This window comes from Martes martes, assembly GCF_963455335.1.
Source record: "Martes martes genome assembly, chromosome: 7".
Lineage (NCBI taxonomy): Eukaryota > Metazoa > Chordata > Mammalia > Carnivora > Mustelidae > Martes > Martes martes.
Genome location: NC_137894.1, coordinates 69,079,567 through 69,098,916, shown reverse-complemented (window position 1 = coordinate 69,098,916; position 19,350 = coordinate 69,079,567). Strand labels below are relative to the sequence as shown.

Sequence of the window (19,350 nt, the reverse complement as noted above, 5' to 3'; positions counted from 1 at the left end):
ACATAGCTCTTAGTTGAATATTTTTCTTCTTCTTAACATCTTTGTCTTTGGACAGGTATTTATTTTACCTTTAAGGTTGGCTACCACTTATTGGGAAATGAATATGCATTAGCCATAGTACTAGGTGCTTTAAGTAAATGAGCTCTAAAATCCTCACCAACCACTCTAGAAGGTAGGTGCTACCTCCATTACAAGGCTATGGAATCTGAGGCTCAGAGAGGTTAAGTAACTTGCCCAACCAAGGTTACAGGTCTATTAAATGGTATATTGGGGATTTACCAGATAGGTCAAAGCCAGGCCTTTACTGGATCAGAATTTTTAGAGGTGAGCCCAGACTGATATATGCAGGGCCGTCATGCCCACCCCTCACCTGCTGGACTTATGGGTAAATATCCAAGGTAAATATCTTCCTCTCCTATAAATGCCAAATTTCCAAATTCTCAGGTCAGAGAACTGGGCTAAATAACCAGTGGCTTCTGTCTTGATTTTCACAGAAATGGGAGCTTCATAAATATAGGTTCTTGAACCTACTCCTGGATTCTTTGTAAATGGAATCTTATGTAGTTTTTGTAAGACCTAAAGATTGTATAGCTAAGCTGGCAGCAGATTTTATCTTTATTTTTTCCATTTTAAGATCCCTAGAGTGGGGGCAGCAGACAGAGGACAGTATCTCTAGGCTCAGTGCTTTTTTTGATAAGCTGTACAGAAACATTTCTTTCAGGAATGCCTACTTTGGATTCTGCCACAGTGATACAGGTACACTGCCTTACCCAGTAAGTATCTCTTGGTGGAAAGATATTAACTCTGAGTGTCTGGTTCTATATGAGCGAAATTAGGGCTCCCATAAATCGAGGGAATAATACTCAGGATTTGGCTGAACTATTTGGGCCACTTCATCCTTTCTGGGGCAATAATTTTCAGAATGGTTCCCATCATGTGAGGAAAGGACTGCTTCTTATAGCACTGGCAGGAGTGTGGAAAGAGCTCTTTGGCAAACACCTTACTGATCCATCATTACAGAGCCTGTCACCTTCAGGACGCTTTCCAGACGTACTCTCTGCCTACGTCATGTCCAAGCAAGGGGGAGTTTTCTTCTGTACCCCTTGGCTGGTTTCTTAGGACCCTTATTAGCAGCTTCCATGTAGAACTTGGGATCAATAGCAGACAAGCCACAACTTTTGTCTCAGCTAAACATGGGGTTAAAGGCTTCCAAACTTTTCCTGAGGAGTGGAAACACCAGAAAGCCTCCCTCCCCATTCACTTGTAAGCAAAACAAACTGAAAATGAAATTTCTTCTCAAAATATTCTGTTGAGTAAAGATTCCTTTGAGTTACTTTAACTGGGTTTTTATGGGTGACAGGGATCCCTCATTGTGCCCCAGATCATTAGTGACTTTAATGAGAAATGGTGGCAATCAATTCAGGAGAGTGCACCTGCACATGGGGCCAGTCCCCCATTTCACTCCCCCGACGAGTCAGGAAACCATGTAAGAACTTACAGCCCAGCTGTTCCAGAGACCCTCCACACAAATAAGGTCTGCCTCCAATTACTGGAATAGTGTCTGCATAATTTGGAAAGAAGTTTTCCTACTTTTGGTAAGAGCTTTTTCTTCTTAACCACCAGAGCCTTTATACACACTGTTCTCTCTCTCTGGAATAAGTCACCCCTTTGCCATTCCTTCTCCTGGAAAATACTATCTTTCAGATTGAGCTTGAGTAGGCACCTGACCTCATCTGGGGAATCTGGAAGGGGTTTTCTGTTGCATACTCCTATAGGACCATGCATGCTCTCTCTGATAAACCTGGTCTCAATGTTATGCTTACCAGTTCAAGGCCTGCCTCCACTACTAGGTCATGAGCTCTAGGGACAGGGCCTGTCAACCATGTTCCTCAGGTGCCCATCACCTGGTGTAGTACCTAGAACAGAAGGTCCTTGCTGAAGGAGTAGACTCCTTGAGAGAACATGTCTGGTTCACTGGCTGTGGCATTTCAGAGCCTTGCAGGGATCCCTGGAATGCTTACCTGAGGGTTTCTCTCTTTCAAGGGACTCTATAGATTGTTCATTTCTGCCTTGCTTCTGAACACCCAAGAGAGAAGGAGCATCAGGCAAAATCATGCCTGCCATTTGTACTCTATCACAGTGTATGTAGATATTTCATCTAAGTTATCTCAAGGCAAAGAAGACTCTATTATCTCCATTTTACTGGGAAGGAAACTGAAGGCTCAGAAGGGATTAGTAACTTGCCTCAAGTCACACAGTATGGGGCTGTAAAGTAAATTATTCCCCATTATGACAAACAACATAGAATGTCATAAAAACTGTAACAATGCTGATTGTCTCACTTTCAAGTTCCAACAGATCATTCAGGGCCTTGTGCAAACTGTTTCTAACACTTATGAAGGATTTACCCATTACCTTTTTCCAAGTTTACCCTGCATTAGAGAAATGTTGATCATTTTATTAGAATTCTCACGCCTGGCCAAAATCTCCTGTGTTCACTATTCCACTCACTCTGGGAGAAGCCATTTTTATGTGTGTGCATTTCTGCTTGTTTCTTTTCCCTCCAGCTGGGTCACAGACCTCCATGTCTAACCTATATCTGCTCTCCTGGGTCTCCTGAGTATATCACTCTTTGTTCTTTATCCCCTGCTGCCTCTTCTGTTTACCATATCCAACTCTGGACCCTCTGTGGATGAAGTCTAGAGCCCCTTTGAAATCAACAACGCTGCCTTATTATCACAGGGTCTGGCCTCAGAGCCACGGGACTGATGAGTAACTATTACATCAGACATTACAGGACCAAGCAGATGACACTCCTATGAAGCCTACTCACTCATTTCAATGATAGAAGCCAACACATCCCCAGAGTCACCTCTTTGGAATTGCTTTCAGAAGCCTGTGACACTTGTAATCTCCTGAGTAAACTCCTGGTTCAAGACGGTAGGTGGAGCACACATTACAGTCTTTCTTTGTCACCCCAAATCTCTGCAACTGATAGAAAAAGATATTTTTAAAACCTACAACTGAACTCTAAAACAAGAAGGGAGTTTTCCTTGGGCCAGGAATTCTGAAAGTATAAAACCTGACAGGATTGACCTGATAGAGGAAACAAATCAACATGCACACTGAAGAGTATCCCTACAAAGGAAAGACAAAACTGAATGGGACTCCCTATGTGGAGAAAGTAGATTCATGAGAGCAGGAGGAAACTAGGGGCAACAAGCAGGTTGAGGAATTGGCTTCAGGAGTTCCTGAACATCTCCTTCCCCCTTATCAAGCAGTAGCTGATGTAGGGACTCTTCCCAAAGGAGCTATCGGCGCAGAGGGCTGGAGTGGGAGGTGCAGGGTACATCCAAGCCCAGAAGCCTAACTCTAAGATATTCTGACTAGTGGCACATTTCACCTCTTTCTCACTCTTCCCGTAAACAGATTGGAATACAAACTGCACCAGAACGTCCTGTCTCTTCTCTTCCTCCCCAAAAAGGTGGACAAACAGAGGCAGCCAGATGCCTTACGGGGAATTTCAGCCACAAAAATGAGCACGTAATTAAGACTCACCAAAATCTGATGAATGCCAACACCATAGGAGGAAGTCACAAACTGTAAACAGAAGAGTTTGCACCCGAGGAAACAAGACTTACTGGTCAATGAAAACAGGGCCCTATAATAACACTGAATTAATAACAACCTCAGAGATATCAGCAGATATTGCCATCCATAAAGAAATTAATATAAAATGGATAATAGTTTGATTTTTGAAATGGAAATCTGAATGGATAGACTGAAAGCCAAATAACAGTTGAAGAGCTGGGAGTTTCAATCATGGAATTATCTCAGAATGTAGCACAAAGAGGTAAAAGAGATGGGAAATATAAAAAGAACAGGTAAGAAACATGAAGAATGGATCCATAGGGCTCAATATTTGTCTAACTGGTATTCTAGGAAGCAAAAATACTGAGAACGGAGGAGAAGCAACACCCAAAGAAATATTAGCCAAGAATTCGCCAGAACTGAGGGGGGATTGCCTGAATTCCCCTACACATATCTCAAGGGGCCAATTCTTCATTCACCAATGATAGACTTGATTTGGGAAGCCGTAAAAGGACATTTGAAGCCATGCGTGGTAGAACAAATGGATGATCAAACCCAGTGCTTGTTGACAATGAGCCGTAAGTGAAATTGGATGTGAATTTAAAACATTTTTGCAAGGCTCACAAATTGGTTCTGAGGATGCCTGCACCCACACAGGCAGTTTAGCTAGTCGAATTTTCTGTTTCTTCAAACCTTCCCCTACTTTCCTAGCACAGGAGTACATGAACAAGCTAGAAGCCAGGGGGTCAGCTAAGAGAATCCTGCCTCTCCTGTACCCTTCCTCCTCATTCCCACCCCTACTTAGAGCTCCACCAGTAGATAGTAATGCTTCCCAATATGGATCCAGCTTCTTCAGTCTCGTTATCCCCAACCATCCTACTCATTCTTGCCTCCAAGCACTTACAAAACCCTGTCTTCTTACCTTTAAAACTCCACATTTCAAGGCCCAGAACAAGTCTCACCATTCATGCAAAGCCTTCTTTGGCCACGTGTCTGTGCTAATATCTCTTTGTACTTGTCAACCATGTCATGCTTATTAGTTTTCTTCTCCTACTAGACCGCAGGCTCCCAGAGAGCTGAGAGAGTGCCAAACATTTCTTTTGTGCCCTCCAAAAAACTGCTCCAGGCACCTGTTAAAATATCCCTAGGAGGGAGAACAAGTTGTAAGATTAGCCCCTGGAGACCAATTATTTTGGTGAGATGATTTCTTATGACTGGGGAGAAGAAAGTGGGTGGATACAAAATGTGGGCAAATGACACAGAAAAGGAAGTCTGGGTGAGGAAGGGCACTGGAGGCAAACATCAATTATTCTGCAACTCTGCAATTCTGTTCAGGCTACCTCAGCCTCTCTCACATGATCCCCAATTGCTCCATGACAAAGGGGTCATAGAATCATTGACCTCCAGACCACCCACCAATGGGGCTTACGGTGCAGGGAGGTGTAGTGACTTGCCCCAAAGCACAGATGTCTTTGGTGACCCCCAGGACACCATTCCAGTCCAGAGACTGCTGCTTCTAGCTATTCCTAGGACTGTCCCTTATAGTCTTATGTTTTGGCTGGATACTGGAGACTAATATTTATTGAACTCATACTACATGGAAGAGACACTAATAAGGTCTCAACATGCTATATCTCTTTCTTTATAGTTACCACATCAAGGAACTCTATTTCTCCCTTTATTTCTGATGAAGAAACTGAGGCAGAGTTGTAGCAGTGAACATAAACAGTGATGGGCATCCATCTGAATACAGGAAAACTAATGGCATGGGGAGGGATGCAGGAACAGCTTTGAGTTTCTCCTGTCAATTCTTTTCTCATTCTCTTAAGCTGCAATGCCTTTCCTTCAATTTGATACCTTGAAAATAATGCTCCTCCTTCAACGCCTGCTCACTAAACCATAGCCAACCTTCCCACGATAATCAGTTTCTCTTGTCTTCCTAAGGATGTCCGTGGTTAAACTTGTAATTTGACTTACAAGAATGGTAATACAGGTGGCTCTGTATTGTCCAAATTAACTCCTTGAGGGCACGGACCTCATTTTGTTCATTGCTATATTCCTAGAGCCTAGAATAGTACATAGGATGTTGTAGATACGAAACTTGGGGAGTGAGCACAGTAGTCTGTCTGCGTGTGTGTTTTCCCATGAGATGGGACCTTCCATGGCACAAGTCCACAGATCTTATGAGCCTTGATGCCTACCAAGGGTTAAAGTATAGCCATAGACAGTGTCAGTGAGAGGTAGGCCACAGCTGGGATTTCAGGGTTATCAGACATTCTCCTGTTAATTTTTTGTCACTAGTTCCACTGGCTGCTTAATCTACCACCTTATCATTAAAGTTTCACCTGTAGATTTAGGGTCCAGGAGAAATGTAAAATTCCCAAAGGAAATTCCACTCACTTACAATCTGAAAGTCACACTCTACTGGTCAGCGAAGGTGGTTTTGATGTGGAAAGGGTCTCTGGGATATTGGGAAACTGAGGTGGAAAGTAGAAAATGGAAATGGCCCCAGAGGTTGTTAATTTGAAGTCTGTGAATGGGCCTCAGGAGGTCCAGAACCCAGAACTGTATTCAAAAGCACTGCATGTTGATTCCTGAGTGTGTTTCCCAGACTGCAGTTCTATAAGTTCTTTCATTTGGTTCCCTTAAAGCCTGGGGCTTTTAGGAGAATGAGAAGAGCTACAGCACCCCAGCTTCCCTGACATTCCAGTTTTGCTCTGGATACCTCAGCCTATGGGCACCCCTGGCTGGCCTAAGGCAATGACACACAAGGAAGAAGAAGGAAGATGAAGAGAGAACCAGGAGGGGAAGCTAAGATAAAGGGTAAGAATTCTGGGGATCAGACACAGAACTAGAAAAGATCATATGGCCCAATGCCTGTGTTTTAGAGATAAGGAAAGGAGGTCCAGAGGGGTTAAGTAATGTGAGCACTTGGGGTCAGCCAGTGGCAACTTTGTCAGAGACTGGCCCTGCTCTAGGCTATCTCTGCGGCCTAGTTTGCTCAACAACAGATAAGCTCACAAGGAAAGGCCAGCCGCTGTTATCTGACTGTTTGGGTGATGGCTGTGGGCCACTGCATTGCTGAAACTTGACATACAAGCACAGATAGGATATGGAAAACATTCCCTTGCGGGTGTGTGAGTACATCATGTTTTAACAACCCAGGCCCCAAAGATTAACCTGCTAACCATTCATGTCACTGACATTTACTGAGCACTTACTAGGCACAAGGCACTCATGTAGCCTCCATGGGAGCCACAGAGAGGACAGGGATGTGACTGTTAGCCCTGGAGGAACTCATGCTATGGTAATGACAAAAGACATCCCATTGTAGAGGCAGCTGGGCGTTCTATACAGGAGCCAGCTTTGTTATTGCCGTTAGAAGAGCTTATCACATCCAGGTAGTTAAGCTAAAGCAGGGCCACTTGGGACCTCAGTGTAGTAAATCTTGGACACCAAGGCTGAGGGAGGGCTCTGGATCTTGCCACAAGAAAGAGGTTCTCTCACTCGGCCTCTCCAGCTGGTGGCATCAGGGCTACCCTAGGCAATCCCACTTGGGGACCTGGCATAGTTGCTCCCAGAGTCCTGGAGTCCCACAATTCCATGCGCCACAGAGAGTCTGAGCCTAAGGAGCACCAGCCAACACCACTGGTGTTGGCTCTGGAGGTTTCACTTTAACCCTTGTCTCCATGTCCTAAGGTAGAGAGAATTGGTTTCCTCAGCCAGGGCTCAGGGAGGCTTGGGAGGCAAACAAGCTCACAGAGCTGGTCAGCCACTGAAACTTGAACTCAGGCCCCCTCTCCAAACCTTCCTGTGATACGTGTCACTTCTGCTTTTTCCCTCTTCAGGTTAAAAGCCAAGATTAGGTTGAAAAACTCTGCTACCTGTTCCCTCAGAGACCAGACAACATGTTGGGTCTCGTAAAACTGAACAGCCCATGGTGGGCCTCTGGTTCCACAATACCCACACACTGTCTAGTGGCCTGAAAAGCTTTTAATGTCAAGATATAGAAGGTTTTGCCAGGGATCTCTGCTAACTATGTTTTAAAACATTGTCTTGGGAGAGGATATCAGATATAGCCCATTGGGAAGACAATGAATTAGGTATCTGAGGGAAAAGAGGGTACCCTCAGAGGGGCAAAGAGGAAAGCTAAGGTAACAGAGCAGCCAGGCCTACTGGTAGTTGGCCAGTAAGCTCTTGCAAAGAAAAGAGTATTTCCACAAACATGCACTGAAGTCATGGGACCTCAAAGATGAGGAAGAAAGCCCTAGCCCCACCTGATGCCCAAGAGCTTTGGATCTGCATGCTCATGTGAAATGTGGGTTTTGGCAGCTGTGCAATTATTCGAGAGGGACCCTTACCTTTAACACAATGTCAGTAGTCTTCCCTTTGTGTTTGGAGTGCCAGTGGCTTGGGTCTTGCCAGTGGTCCCTAAAGGGGAGTCCAGGCTGACCACACAGTGTTTATCCCTCCAGGTGTCCCCTGTTGGTTATTATCTCTCCTTCTCCAGAACAAGAAATTCCCAGAGACTCACTTGGAAGCTTGCTGGAAAGAATGACTAGAATCTGTAGTGTCATGACCCCAGTAGGAAGGCATCATGGAAATCATACCGTAGAATGTGCATGTGGGTAAACTTTTTCCACTCTTAAGGGACCACTGATGAGTGATCTTTACTTCCCTGGACCTCAGGTGGTTGGTTCATTTTTCAAGAGAGAAAACTGTACTATTGGAAGATCTCAGAGTTTCTTTCCAGCTGTGTTTCCTTGATGTAGCAGTTCATGGGCAACTCTGCCTGTCATCCTAGAGACTTGCCATCCTCCCACCAGGCCCTGGCTTAACACTACCTTCCTTGAAACTTGCCGTATGCCTCTCATGTTTGAATATAGCATCTTGATCAGACAGTATCTTTAATAAATGCTTGTATAATGAAACAATGACTCCTGAGTTTTAGAGTGAGTTGGCAGTCAAAAGCAAGAGTGTCCCAGAACTAATGTCAAATAAAGGAGGGAGGGGTTTTTATATCAGGTAAGAGATGGCTCAGAGATGGGAGAGGAGGAAGCAAATCTTTCCTGTGAGGCCTGTGGGGCAGAACCAGCCAAGTTGGGGAGATAGGGAAGGCATGAGGAAGAGCTCCCAGGTAGGATGTCTGTGGGTCAGTGAGGAGTCAGAATGTTGGTGCAGAAAGCCAAGAAATAAGTCTGAATGAGGATGAATTTGGAAGCCTTGCAATAAACTAGAAGCAAGGAGAGGCTTAGCAAGGAACTGATGTCATGAAAACTGAATTGAAAAGCAGTCTGGCAACAGTGCACAGGACAGAGTGAAAGAGAAGGTCTGAGAAGAAGGGTCTCACGGAGATTGCACTGAGGAGTAAAACCTGAATGAATGTGGAAACTGCAAACCCAGGCAACAGGCTTGTAGTGAGCATATACAAAGTAAAGTCCAGGACACTGTTCTGGGAATGGGATATAGTCTTGAAGGAGAAAGACACAGATCTTTGGCCTTGGAGAACTCCCCTGGAGAGAACTTTTAAGGATGAATGCCTCATTTTATTCTGTAAGGGACTTAACAGGGAGAACCAAGCTGGGTCACATTTCTCTGTGAGTGGGGACAAGAGGAGCAGACCAGGTATAGCGATGAGAAGGAAAGGAAGGGCAGGCTTGGCACCTGGCCCACAGACCCAAGATGGAAGGGTCCCCTAGATAGGTTGCCCCCATACTGCAAGGCAGGATTTGGTAGGATCTGGCCTGGCCAGGTGGTACTCCTGCAAGCCTGGGGGCTGCTTCCCCACCCTGCAGAGGGTCAAGGCTGTACCAGGACATCCGGGAACCCCTCCTGGTACTGCAGGGCCCAGAGTGTGTCCTAAACTCAGGGCACCAGGACACCCAGGCTCTGCAGTGTCCCCAGAAGCCTTTTCTCTGCACTGGGACTCTGGGTGTAGGACTGGCATTTCCTCATCCTGAGGTTATGGGGCAGTAAGTGAAGGTGTTAGGATATCTGTGGTTCCACAGAGCACAGAAACACAGATCTGGTTCCTGTTTGGTACCAGGACCCATGTGGGATGCCCAGTAAGTGAAGAATAGAGACTGCTCAGCAAACAAATGCCCGGAGCCCCAAATACTTGAGATGGCTTTTGAAGGAACATGGCACTTGAGGGCCATGTGTATGTGTATGTGTGTTTGGGGGTGGGGGCAGGGGAGGTATTCCTGGCACAGAAGACATCTAAGCATCCCCTATGACGGTCTAGGACTTTCCCACATTCCTGTACCACTGCTCAAAGGTGTCTGTTCAACCAACCTGTCTGTGCAGCCCATTAGAATGTTCTACTGAACAGGTAAATCAATCTGCAAGGAAATAATTTGAAAGGACCTTTCCAGGTGTGGTATTCAAAGGCCTGAAAAGCTTACTCCTTTAAAGGAAGTCATTCTGAATATCTTACAAATAAACATAAATAGCTTGGAATTGAAAAGTCCCTGAATGAAGAGACCCAACAAATCCCATAATAGGTATTAAAATGGCATGATTGAGAGCATGGGCTCTGCACTGGGTGTTTTATGTAAGTGATGAATCACTAGATTCTACACCTGCAACTAATGTTACATCGTATGTTAACCTAACTGGAATGTAAATAAAAACTTGAAAACCAAAAGAGCATGGGCTCCAGGGACAGACTACATGGACTTTAATCCCAACTCTGTAGCAAACAAGCTGGGTGCCCTACTTATCACACTTCCCATTTCCTCATCTGTAAAATAGGGATCATCTTACTTAGCTCAGGATGGTTGTAAGGATGAATGGATGAATGACTTAGTATTTATAAAGCACTTGGAACAATGTCTGACACAGAGTAAATGGTCTGTAAGCATTAAAAAAAAAATTCTCACACTCATAAGATGAGGAACTAGCAACCGGATGAGGAACCAGGCTTCTAAGCCCTATTAAGCATTTAGACATACAGGCAGTCTTTGCTTTACACAGTAGTACAAGACTATAACAAAGACCATAAAAAGTGAAACTGTAAAAATCAAGAGAAAAGGGCTCCTGGGTGGCTCAGTTGGTTAAAAATCTGCTTTCAGCTCAGGTCATGATTCTAGGGTCCTGGGATTGAGTCCCACATCAGGCTCCCTGCTCAGCGGGGAGTCTGCTTCTCCCTCTCCCTCTGCTGCTCCCTACTTGTGCTCTCTCTGTCAAATAAAATAAAATCTTTTGCAGAAAAAACATTTGACAAAGTACAGCATCCTTTCTTGATCAAAACTCTTCACAGTATAGGGTTAGAGGGTACATACCTCAACATCATCAAAGCCATCTAGGAAAAACCCACAGCAAATATCATTCTCAATGGGGAAAAACTGAGAGCTTTTCCCCTCAGGTCAGGAACACGGCAGTGCTGTCCACTATCGCCACTGCTATTCAACATGGTACTAGAAGTCCTAGCCTCAGCAATCAGACAACAAAAAGAAATAAAAGGCATCCGAATCAGCAAAGAATAAGACAAACTCTCACTCTTTGCAGATGAGATGATAATTTATGTGGAAAACGCAAAAGATTCCACCCCAAAAGTGCTAGAACTCATACAGGAATTCAGTGAAGTGTCAGGATATAAAATCAATGCACAGAATTCAGTTGTATTTCTACACACAACAAGACAGAAGAAAGAGAAATTAAGGAGTCAATCCCATTAACAACTGCACCCAAAACCATGAGATACCTAGGAATAAACCTAACCAAAGGCACAAAGAATCTGTACTCAGAACACTCTAAAGTACTCATGAAAGAAACTGAGGAAGACACAAAGAAATGGAAAAATGTTCCATGCTCATGGATTTGAAGAACAAATATTGGGAAAATGTCTATGCTACCTAGAGCAATCTATACCTTTAATGAAATCTCTATCAAAATACCACCAACTTTTTTCAAAGAAATGGAACAAATAATCCTAAAATTTGTATGGAATCAGAAAAGACCCCAAATAGCCAGAAGACTGTTGAAAAAGAAAACCAAAGCTGGTGGCATCACAATTCTGGGCTTCAAGCTCTATTACAAAGCTCTAATCATCAAGACAGTATGGTACTGGCACAAAAACAGACACATAGATCAGTGGAACAGAATAGAGAGCCCAGAAATGGGCCCTCAACTAATCTTCGACAAAGCAGGAAAGAATGTCCAATGGAAAAAAGACAGTCTCTTCAACAAACGGTGTTGGGAAAATTGGACAGCCACATGCAGAAGAATAAAACTGGACCATTTCCTTCCACCACACACAAAAATAGACTCAAAATGGAGGAAAGACCTCAATGTGAGACAGGAATCCTTCAAAATCCTTGAGGAGAACACAGGCAACAACCTTTCCGACCTCAGCCGCAGCAACTTCTTCCTAGAAACATCACCAAAGGCAAGAGAAGCAAGGGCAAAACTGAACTATTGGGACTTCATCAAGATCAAAAGCTTTTGTGCAGCAAAGGAAACAGTCAACAAAACCAAAAGACAAATGACAGAATGGGAGAAAATATTTGCAAATGACATATCAGATAAAGGGCTAGTATCCAAAAAATACATCAAAGTCAACACCCAAGGAACAAATAACCCAATCAAGAAATGGGCAGAAGACAAGAGCAGACATTTCTCCAAAGAAGACATACAAATGGCCAATAGACACATGAAAAAATGCTCAACATCACTTGGTATCAGGGAAATACAAATGAAAACCACAATGAGATACCACCTCATGCCAGTCAGAATGGCTAAAATTAACAAGTCAGGAAATGACAGATGTTGGAGAGGATGCAGAGAAAGGGAACCCTCCTACACTGTTGGTGGGAATGCAAGCTGGTGTAATCACTCTGGAAAACAGTATGGGGATTCCTCAAAAAGCTGAAAATAGAGCTACCCTATGACCTAGCAACTGTACTACTGGGTATTTACCCGAAAGATACAAATGTAGTGATCCAAAGTGGCATGTGCACCCCAATGTTTATAGCAGCAATGTCCACAATAGCCAAACTATGGAAAGAACTCAGATGGCCATCAGTAAATGAATGGATAAAGATGTGAGATATATATATATACATACACACACACACACACACACACACACACATACATATACACACACACACACTACATACATACAAAATGGAATACAATGCAGCATTCAAAAAATGAAATTTTGCTACTTGCAATGATGTGGATGGAACTAGAGGGTATTATGCTAAGCGAAATAAGTCAATCACAGAAAGACAATTACATATGATCTCACTGATATGAGGAATTTGAGAAACAAGACAGAGGATCATAGGGAAAGGGAGGGAAAAATGAAACAAGATGAAACCAGAGAGGGAGACAAACATTAAGAGAGTCAATCTCAGGTGAGGGCTGCTGGAGTGGAGGGGAGTGGAACTGATGGGGTGGCTGGGTGATGGGCACTGTGTACTATGGTGAGCACTGTGAATTGTGTAAGACTGGTGAATCACAGACCTCTACCCCTGAAACAAATAATACATTACATGTTAATTAAAAAATAAAAATGAATAAATAAAATCTTTTTACAAATCAAGAGAAAACACAAGTGTTCTATGACCTTTTAAATTTTTGTTGAATCATTAAAAACTTTCACACTACAGGTTTTAAGTGTATATGGAAGTGAAAAAAAATAGTAAGAGCCAATACATAATACACTAAAAATTTTTTTTTAAAGATTTTATATATTTGAGAGAAAGGAAGAGATAGAGATAGAGCATGAGCAGGAGGAGGAGCAGGAGAGGAGAGGAAGACTCCCCACTCAATAGGGAGCTCGATGGGACTGGATCACAGGACTCTGGGATCTTGATCTGAACCGAAGGCAGAAGCTTAAGCGACCGAGCCACCAAGGCGCCCCTTCACTTACACTTTTAACATTGGGTTCAGGTTTCATTAATATCAACAGAAACCTTGAAGGTCCTAGCTGTCATAAAGTCACAGGGAGCTTATTCAGAATGTTGTAAAATTCCACAATGGAAATTCAATACTTAAAATTCAACCTGTTTCAAAGCAGCTTCTCTTTAACAAAGGAACCAGATGATAACAGACACACTTCTGACTTTTCAGCCTCATCTTATATACATTTAAAAAACACCCAAATTGGGGGCACCTGGGTGGCTCAGTGGGTTGAGCCTCTCTCTCTGCCTTCAGCTGAGGTCATGATCTCGGCGTCCTAGGATCGAGCCCCGCATCGGGCTTTCTGCTTGGCCAGCAGCCTCCTTCCCCCCCCCCCCCTCTGCCTGCCTCTCTGCCTACTTGTGATCTCTGTCTTTCAAATAAAATAAATAAAATTTTTAAACAAACAAACCACCCAAATTGCCCAATATACATACAGGCACTTTCAATGCCTTGCACTTAACTGTTAATAATTATTTAAGTGGGGATGCCTGGGTGGCTCAGCGGGTTAAGCCTCTGCCTTCAGCTCAGGTCATGATCTCAGGGTCCTGGGATTGAGCCCTTCGGCTCTCTGCTCAGCAGGGAGCCTGTTTCCCCCCCACCCCCCCACGCCTACCTCTCTGCCTGCCTCTCTGGCTACTTGTGATCTCTGTCAAATAAATATATAAAATCTTTCAAAAAATAATTATTTAAATGGTGCAATAATAGAATGAATCAATAGTATGAATCAAGCAAGTGAATAAATTCAACTATATTATGAAATTTCTCTAATTTCCAGAAATGAGTTCTTAACTGGATATTTAAGATCTCATATAGATCGAGGGGTGCCTGGGTAGGTCAGTGGTTTAAGCCTCTGCCTTTGGCTCAGGTCATGATCCCAGAGTCCTGGGATTGAGCCCCACATCAGGCTCCCTGCTCAGCGGGGAGTCTGCTTCTCCCCCTCTCTCTGCCTGCTAATCCCCCTGCTTGTGTTCCCTCTCTCTGTGTCAAATAAATTTTAAAAAATAAATAAAATGAGATCTCATATAGATCAGGGGAGAAATGTAATTACGTACTCTTCAAGAATCTGATGAAAGTTCTTTCCTTCTAAAAGTTCAGGTGAGGAGATACAACACTTCATGCAACATTTCAGGGAATTCACAGAGCATCCATAATCCAATTAGAAGATGTGGTTAAGAATCTAGAACTATTCCTAGATAAAATCCTGCCAAAAACTGTTTCAGAGCCATTACAAGTCTTGCAAACTCAGGTCACTTTCCAAGGGAGGGTAATCCTCAGAGCAGTCATCTGGCTTCAGAACCACACTGAATGGTGGCTCTTGCCTTGTTATGCAAGTTTATTCAGTCTAGGTTCTTCAACAAACCACTATCCCTGAAGCTCTCCTCTGTGAGTATTGGTCTTAGAAAATTCTACTGAAGAGACAGACTCAACATTACATTGTTGAGAAACACGACAGAACCAGCAAATCAAATTGAAAGTTACCTTGCACAGGAGTTTAGCTGTTGTGGGCAAAGCACAAGTGGGACCTGAGACTATTGCTGGCAGCATTCTACTCTTTTCTGTCCTTTCTTTTCTTCCTCGTCTCCATTCCTTCTCTTTCTCCTCTGCCTTGATTCTCCCTCTCTCATTCTTCTCTCCTGCTGTCTCTGATATTGGCCCCCATGGACACTGCTTCATCCAGCCTGTGGTGCAAGAGATTTTAAGCCTTATTAAAGCCAATAGAGAAAGATCGTCCTGAGTCACACTGAATTCAAGAAACAACCCAACAGGAGGCACTGAGGATACCTCGACAATGCCCAAGCAACAATTCTTGCTAGGGAAGCTCACTCTTTGGGGGAAGGAATTTTGGGCAAGGAAGGGGGTTAGAGGTTACTTTTTAAAAAACTAATTTGATGTCAAGAGAAAAAGATTGCCTAAGCAGTATCTGCTGATGAAGTCACAGAATGGCTCTATCTCTGGAACGAGCTTCATTTTCTTATATTTTGGTAAGAAATTTGATTCTCAATTGGGAATTCAGCCACTCTACCGGTACACTCAAGGGCAAGATGATAAGGTTCTATCAAACCAAGTGTCTAAACAAACCTGAGACTCTACCAAGGTCAGAAATGCTGCACTTGAAGCCAAAAGATCTCTCTTTGGCTTGTTTTGACTTGTAACCACAAGTTTATCTTGTCTGGGTGTCCAATCACTTTATAAAACAAACGCTGATTTCTGCACTACAGCATCCTCTGAAGAAGCAACGGGAGTCCTGGATGTAACCTTTCGGGGATTCTCTAATTTTTTTTTTTTTTTTTTTTTGCGCTCCTCTGATTTCCACAGGACTTTAAGTTTTTTCTCCTAAGATCAAGGAACAAAGGACGGTTTTGGAAATGCTGAACCCAATGCATTATAACATCACCAGCATGATGCCCGAAGTCATGCCTGTGGCCACCATGCTGATGCTGTTGCTCACTGGCTTTCTTCTTTTGGTTTGGAATTATGAAGACACATCCTCAATACCAGGTGAGTCAGTCATTTAGTTCTGTAACTAAGAAGATTGTTTACTTGGGGCTCTCGGTCCATGAGGGTAAGGAAAATTTTACAAAAGGACAAAAGCAAACATGGGGAAATGGCAGAAGCCCATGGCAATGTTAGCAAATAAAAACTCAGGTGAAAAATTTTATGCCAATTACCTGCACTTTTCAAATGAAAGCATTTGGAAAAAAAAAAAAATCTTAGATAATCCCTTCCAGTCTGTGCTTTGCTTTGGTAAAGTAGACTTGGCAGAAGTATCCTTTCAAGTAAGTTTGAAAAAAAAAAAAAAATGGAAGAAAAAAAACCCAGTAAGTTTGAGATGGGGTGAAGCAAGGTAAACCAGGAATTTGTTTTTTTTTTATTCAAACTCATTCCAGTGTTGCTCTGGAGGTGAAAATGTCTCTGGAATGCCTTCTTTTTTTAAAGATTTTATTTTTAAGTAATCTCTACATCCAGTGTAGGGCTTGAGCTCACAACCTGGAGATCAAGAGTCATGCACTCCTCTGACCACCCAGGCTCCTCTGAGCCAGCCAGGCGCACCTGGAATGCTTCTATACCCCTCTCCTTCTCCCTCCTGCTTTGCCTCATCCATGTGCTCTGCCCTCTTCCTTTTTTGAACTTATTTCCTCTCTTCATCCCATTCTTTCTTTCTCCTTCATCCCACATTTCCTCTTAGTCTTGGGGGTAGGTGTGATGGTGGTGCCACCATAAAAGCTGGCTGGGTCCTGGGCAGTGGAAGAAAAATAGGGACCACTATGGTTCCCTTAGAACATCATACCCTGAAAGAATCATCAACAAGATCTGTGGATAACCAAACAGGGTATCATATAATTATGCAGATAACTCCAAAAGAAACTGCTACCACTCCACATTATCAGATTAATTCAGAATTATCAGAACTATTCAAATATTTCTCTGGTATATCAGTGAAAATTGTTCAGGGCAGGCATCGATCCTCAGTCCCATGAGATAGCCAACAAGGCTTTACTTCAAGAGCATAGTCATTATGCACTTCCAAATGCAGTGGGCCTCATCACAGGGCGACTAAATGTAGGAATGTGAAGCTGATGCCAAGTGCCCTGTGTCTGGTTCTTCCAAACCTTTCCAGAGAACTGTGTGTCCTGTTGATCTGATTTAGCCTAGTGTTGTATGGGCTGTCCTGTTGATCTGATTTAGCCTATGTTGTAGGGGGCTTTCATGCCCACTTAAACAGAGCACTCAGTTAATGCTGTTCTCTGCTCCCTGAGGGGTCTGAGGGAAGACTCTTTCATGGCCTTTAACTTGAGCTCCTTCCCACAACAGCCCCTCCCTCACTGGACTTCTCCCACAGTGGGCTCCCAGGTCAGGATCTGTGAATGGTGGGTGAGGTGGAGAGTATTTTTTAGCAAGTCCCCCCCGGCCTTTATGTTGCAAGTGTTAGAAGAAGTCCCTGGATCTTTGAAAAAGGAGGTCAGCCTATGGAGGGCAAGCACAAGAACCGGCACCCCTGGAGCTTTGGATCAGGAGCCCAGGTGACAGCTCACTGTGTCTACCATTCCTGCGCTGGGGACATTATGCTGTCATACACTCATTGTACTATGGTTCTCAGCCATGTCTGGAGCAGGGCCTGCATGTTGATATTAAAAAAAAAAAAAAAAAATCTGGGATGCCTGGGTGGCTCAGCTGGTTGAGGGTCTGACTCTTGATTTTAGCTCAGTTCATGACCTTGGGGTCATGAGATAGAGCCTGCCTGGCCCGCACTGGGCACCATGCTAGGCTTGGAGCCTGCTTAGTATTCTCTCTCTCCTTCTCCCTCTGTACCATGACCCCCAGCTAAAAAAATAAAATAAAATAAAAATTTTAAAAACCTTCCCAAGTGATTTTTTCATTAGCAGTCAGAATTGAGAATTGAGAGCCATAGATAGAGCCCAACCCCTTCACTTGACAGAAGGGGAAACTGAGCCCCGGAGAACCATTATGAGAAATAAACCACTGAGTTCAAACCCTTCAGTGAGGGGTTAAAGCCCCAAAAAAGGAAATGGCTTGTCAGCATCTCAGCTTGAAAGGAAGTGGGAATTGAGGGGCAGGGGGGTAACCAGGAATTCCTAAATTTCAGGTTAGTGATCATTTTGCTAGCCGGGAATCTTCTAGTCCCATGCTTTCCCTTCGGAAATGTGAGCTCTGGTCAGAATCCACTCATGGCACAGACTAAGGTCCCATGGTGCCCGGCGGGGGAAGGAAAAGTGGGAAAATTGGCTTTGCTGGGGTGGTTCTTCCTGAACTCCTTTTGGTCGTTTCCTCAGATCACTGGTTCTCTGGGTTCTTGGTTTTACAGGTTTGGGGGAAGATTAGGGTCAGGGAAAGTCAAGGGGAGTTAAGAAGGTGTAATAATTTAAAAGCACTTAAGTTAGTTACAATTTACAAAGCAGTTTCACATTCATTTTTCTCTTGTGATCCTCATAGAACTCTGGTGAGGTAGGTGTGTTTATGCCTATTTTGCAGATGAAGAAACAGATTAAAGAGGGTCAATGGTGCGTAGCTAGTAAGTGATGAAACTGGAACTCAGAGCTAAGTCTCTTGAGCCATCCCCAAACCTGCATCTGGGTCCACTTCCCCAAAGCCTCTCTCTGCCCTGGGCACCATGTCCCCAGAGGGTGGCACTGGGAAAAGGACATGGCCACACATTTCTCTTTCTCCCACTAAGAAAAGACTTCACAGAAAAGTGCACAAATAAATAAGTCACCACAACACAAGACAAGAAACAGGGTGTTAGCATCCCAGAAACTTCTCTTGGGCCTCCTCTCTCACTTCCAGAGATAAACATTCTTCTGTCTTGTGATAATCACTCCCTTGCTTTTTATAATTTTGCCACCTAATCTCATATCCCCAAATAATACAGATTAATTTTGCCTGGTTTTAATTGTTTTAGCAATCGAGTCCTATGTTACTTCTATATTCTTCTTTTGCTCAGTATTGTGTTTGGAAGCTTCACCCACGTTGTGACATGCCACTATAGCTTGCATGGTATGCAGTAGCACACACATGATGCTACTGGTGGTGCACATTAGTTTAGTTACGGATGCTACTGGGTGGCTCCAGTTTGAGACTATTGGGAGCAGTGCTGCTATTAACCTTCCCATGCACAGGTTTCTCCAGGGCGTACACATAGCCTGGAATGTAACAGCTTCTGCATTAGGACAGTGGGTGAGAGGTCCCAGCTGTTGGCTTCCAGGAGGCTATTTCTACACAAACACGCAGTGTAGTATTCATTGCTCCTCTTAGGGTATGGAAGAGCCTCCCGAAACTACTGCAGGCCTAGATCAGCCTTCCCAAATCCGACAGGCAGAGAGCAGCTTA

At 43.8% G+C, this 19,350-nt stretch overlaps 1 protein-coding gene across 1 annotated transcript in view; it reads left to right on the top strand.

Annotated features, from left to right (window-relative positions):
- Positions 1-355: 355 nt before the first annotated feature.
- The window catches only part of CYP19A1 (cytochrome P450 family 19 subfamily A member 1), a gene marked incomplete at both ends in the record, with an annotated part of 48,998 nt that continues 30,003 nt past the window's right edge, over positions 356-19,350 (top strand). Inside the window, 3 exon segments of the mRNA XM_080809726.1 lie at positions 356-385; positions 15,820-15,853; positions 15,856-16,002. Of these exon segments, the coding sequence (XP_080665852.1) occupies positions 356-385; positions 15,820-15,853; positions 15,856-16,002 (211 nt within the window).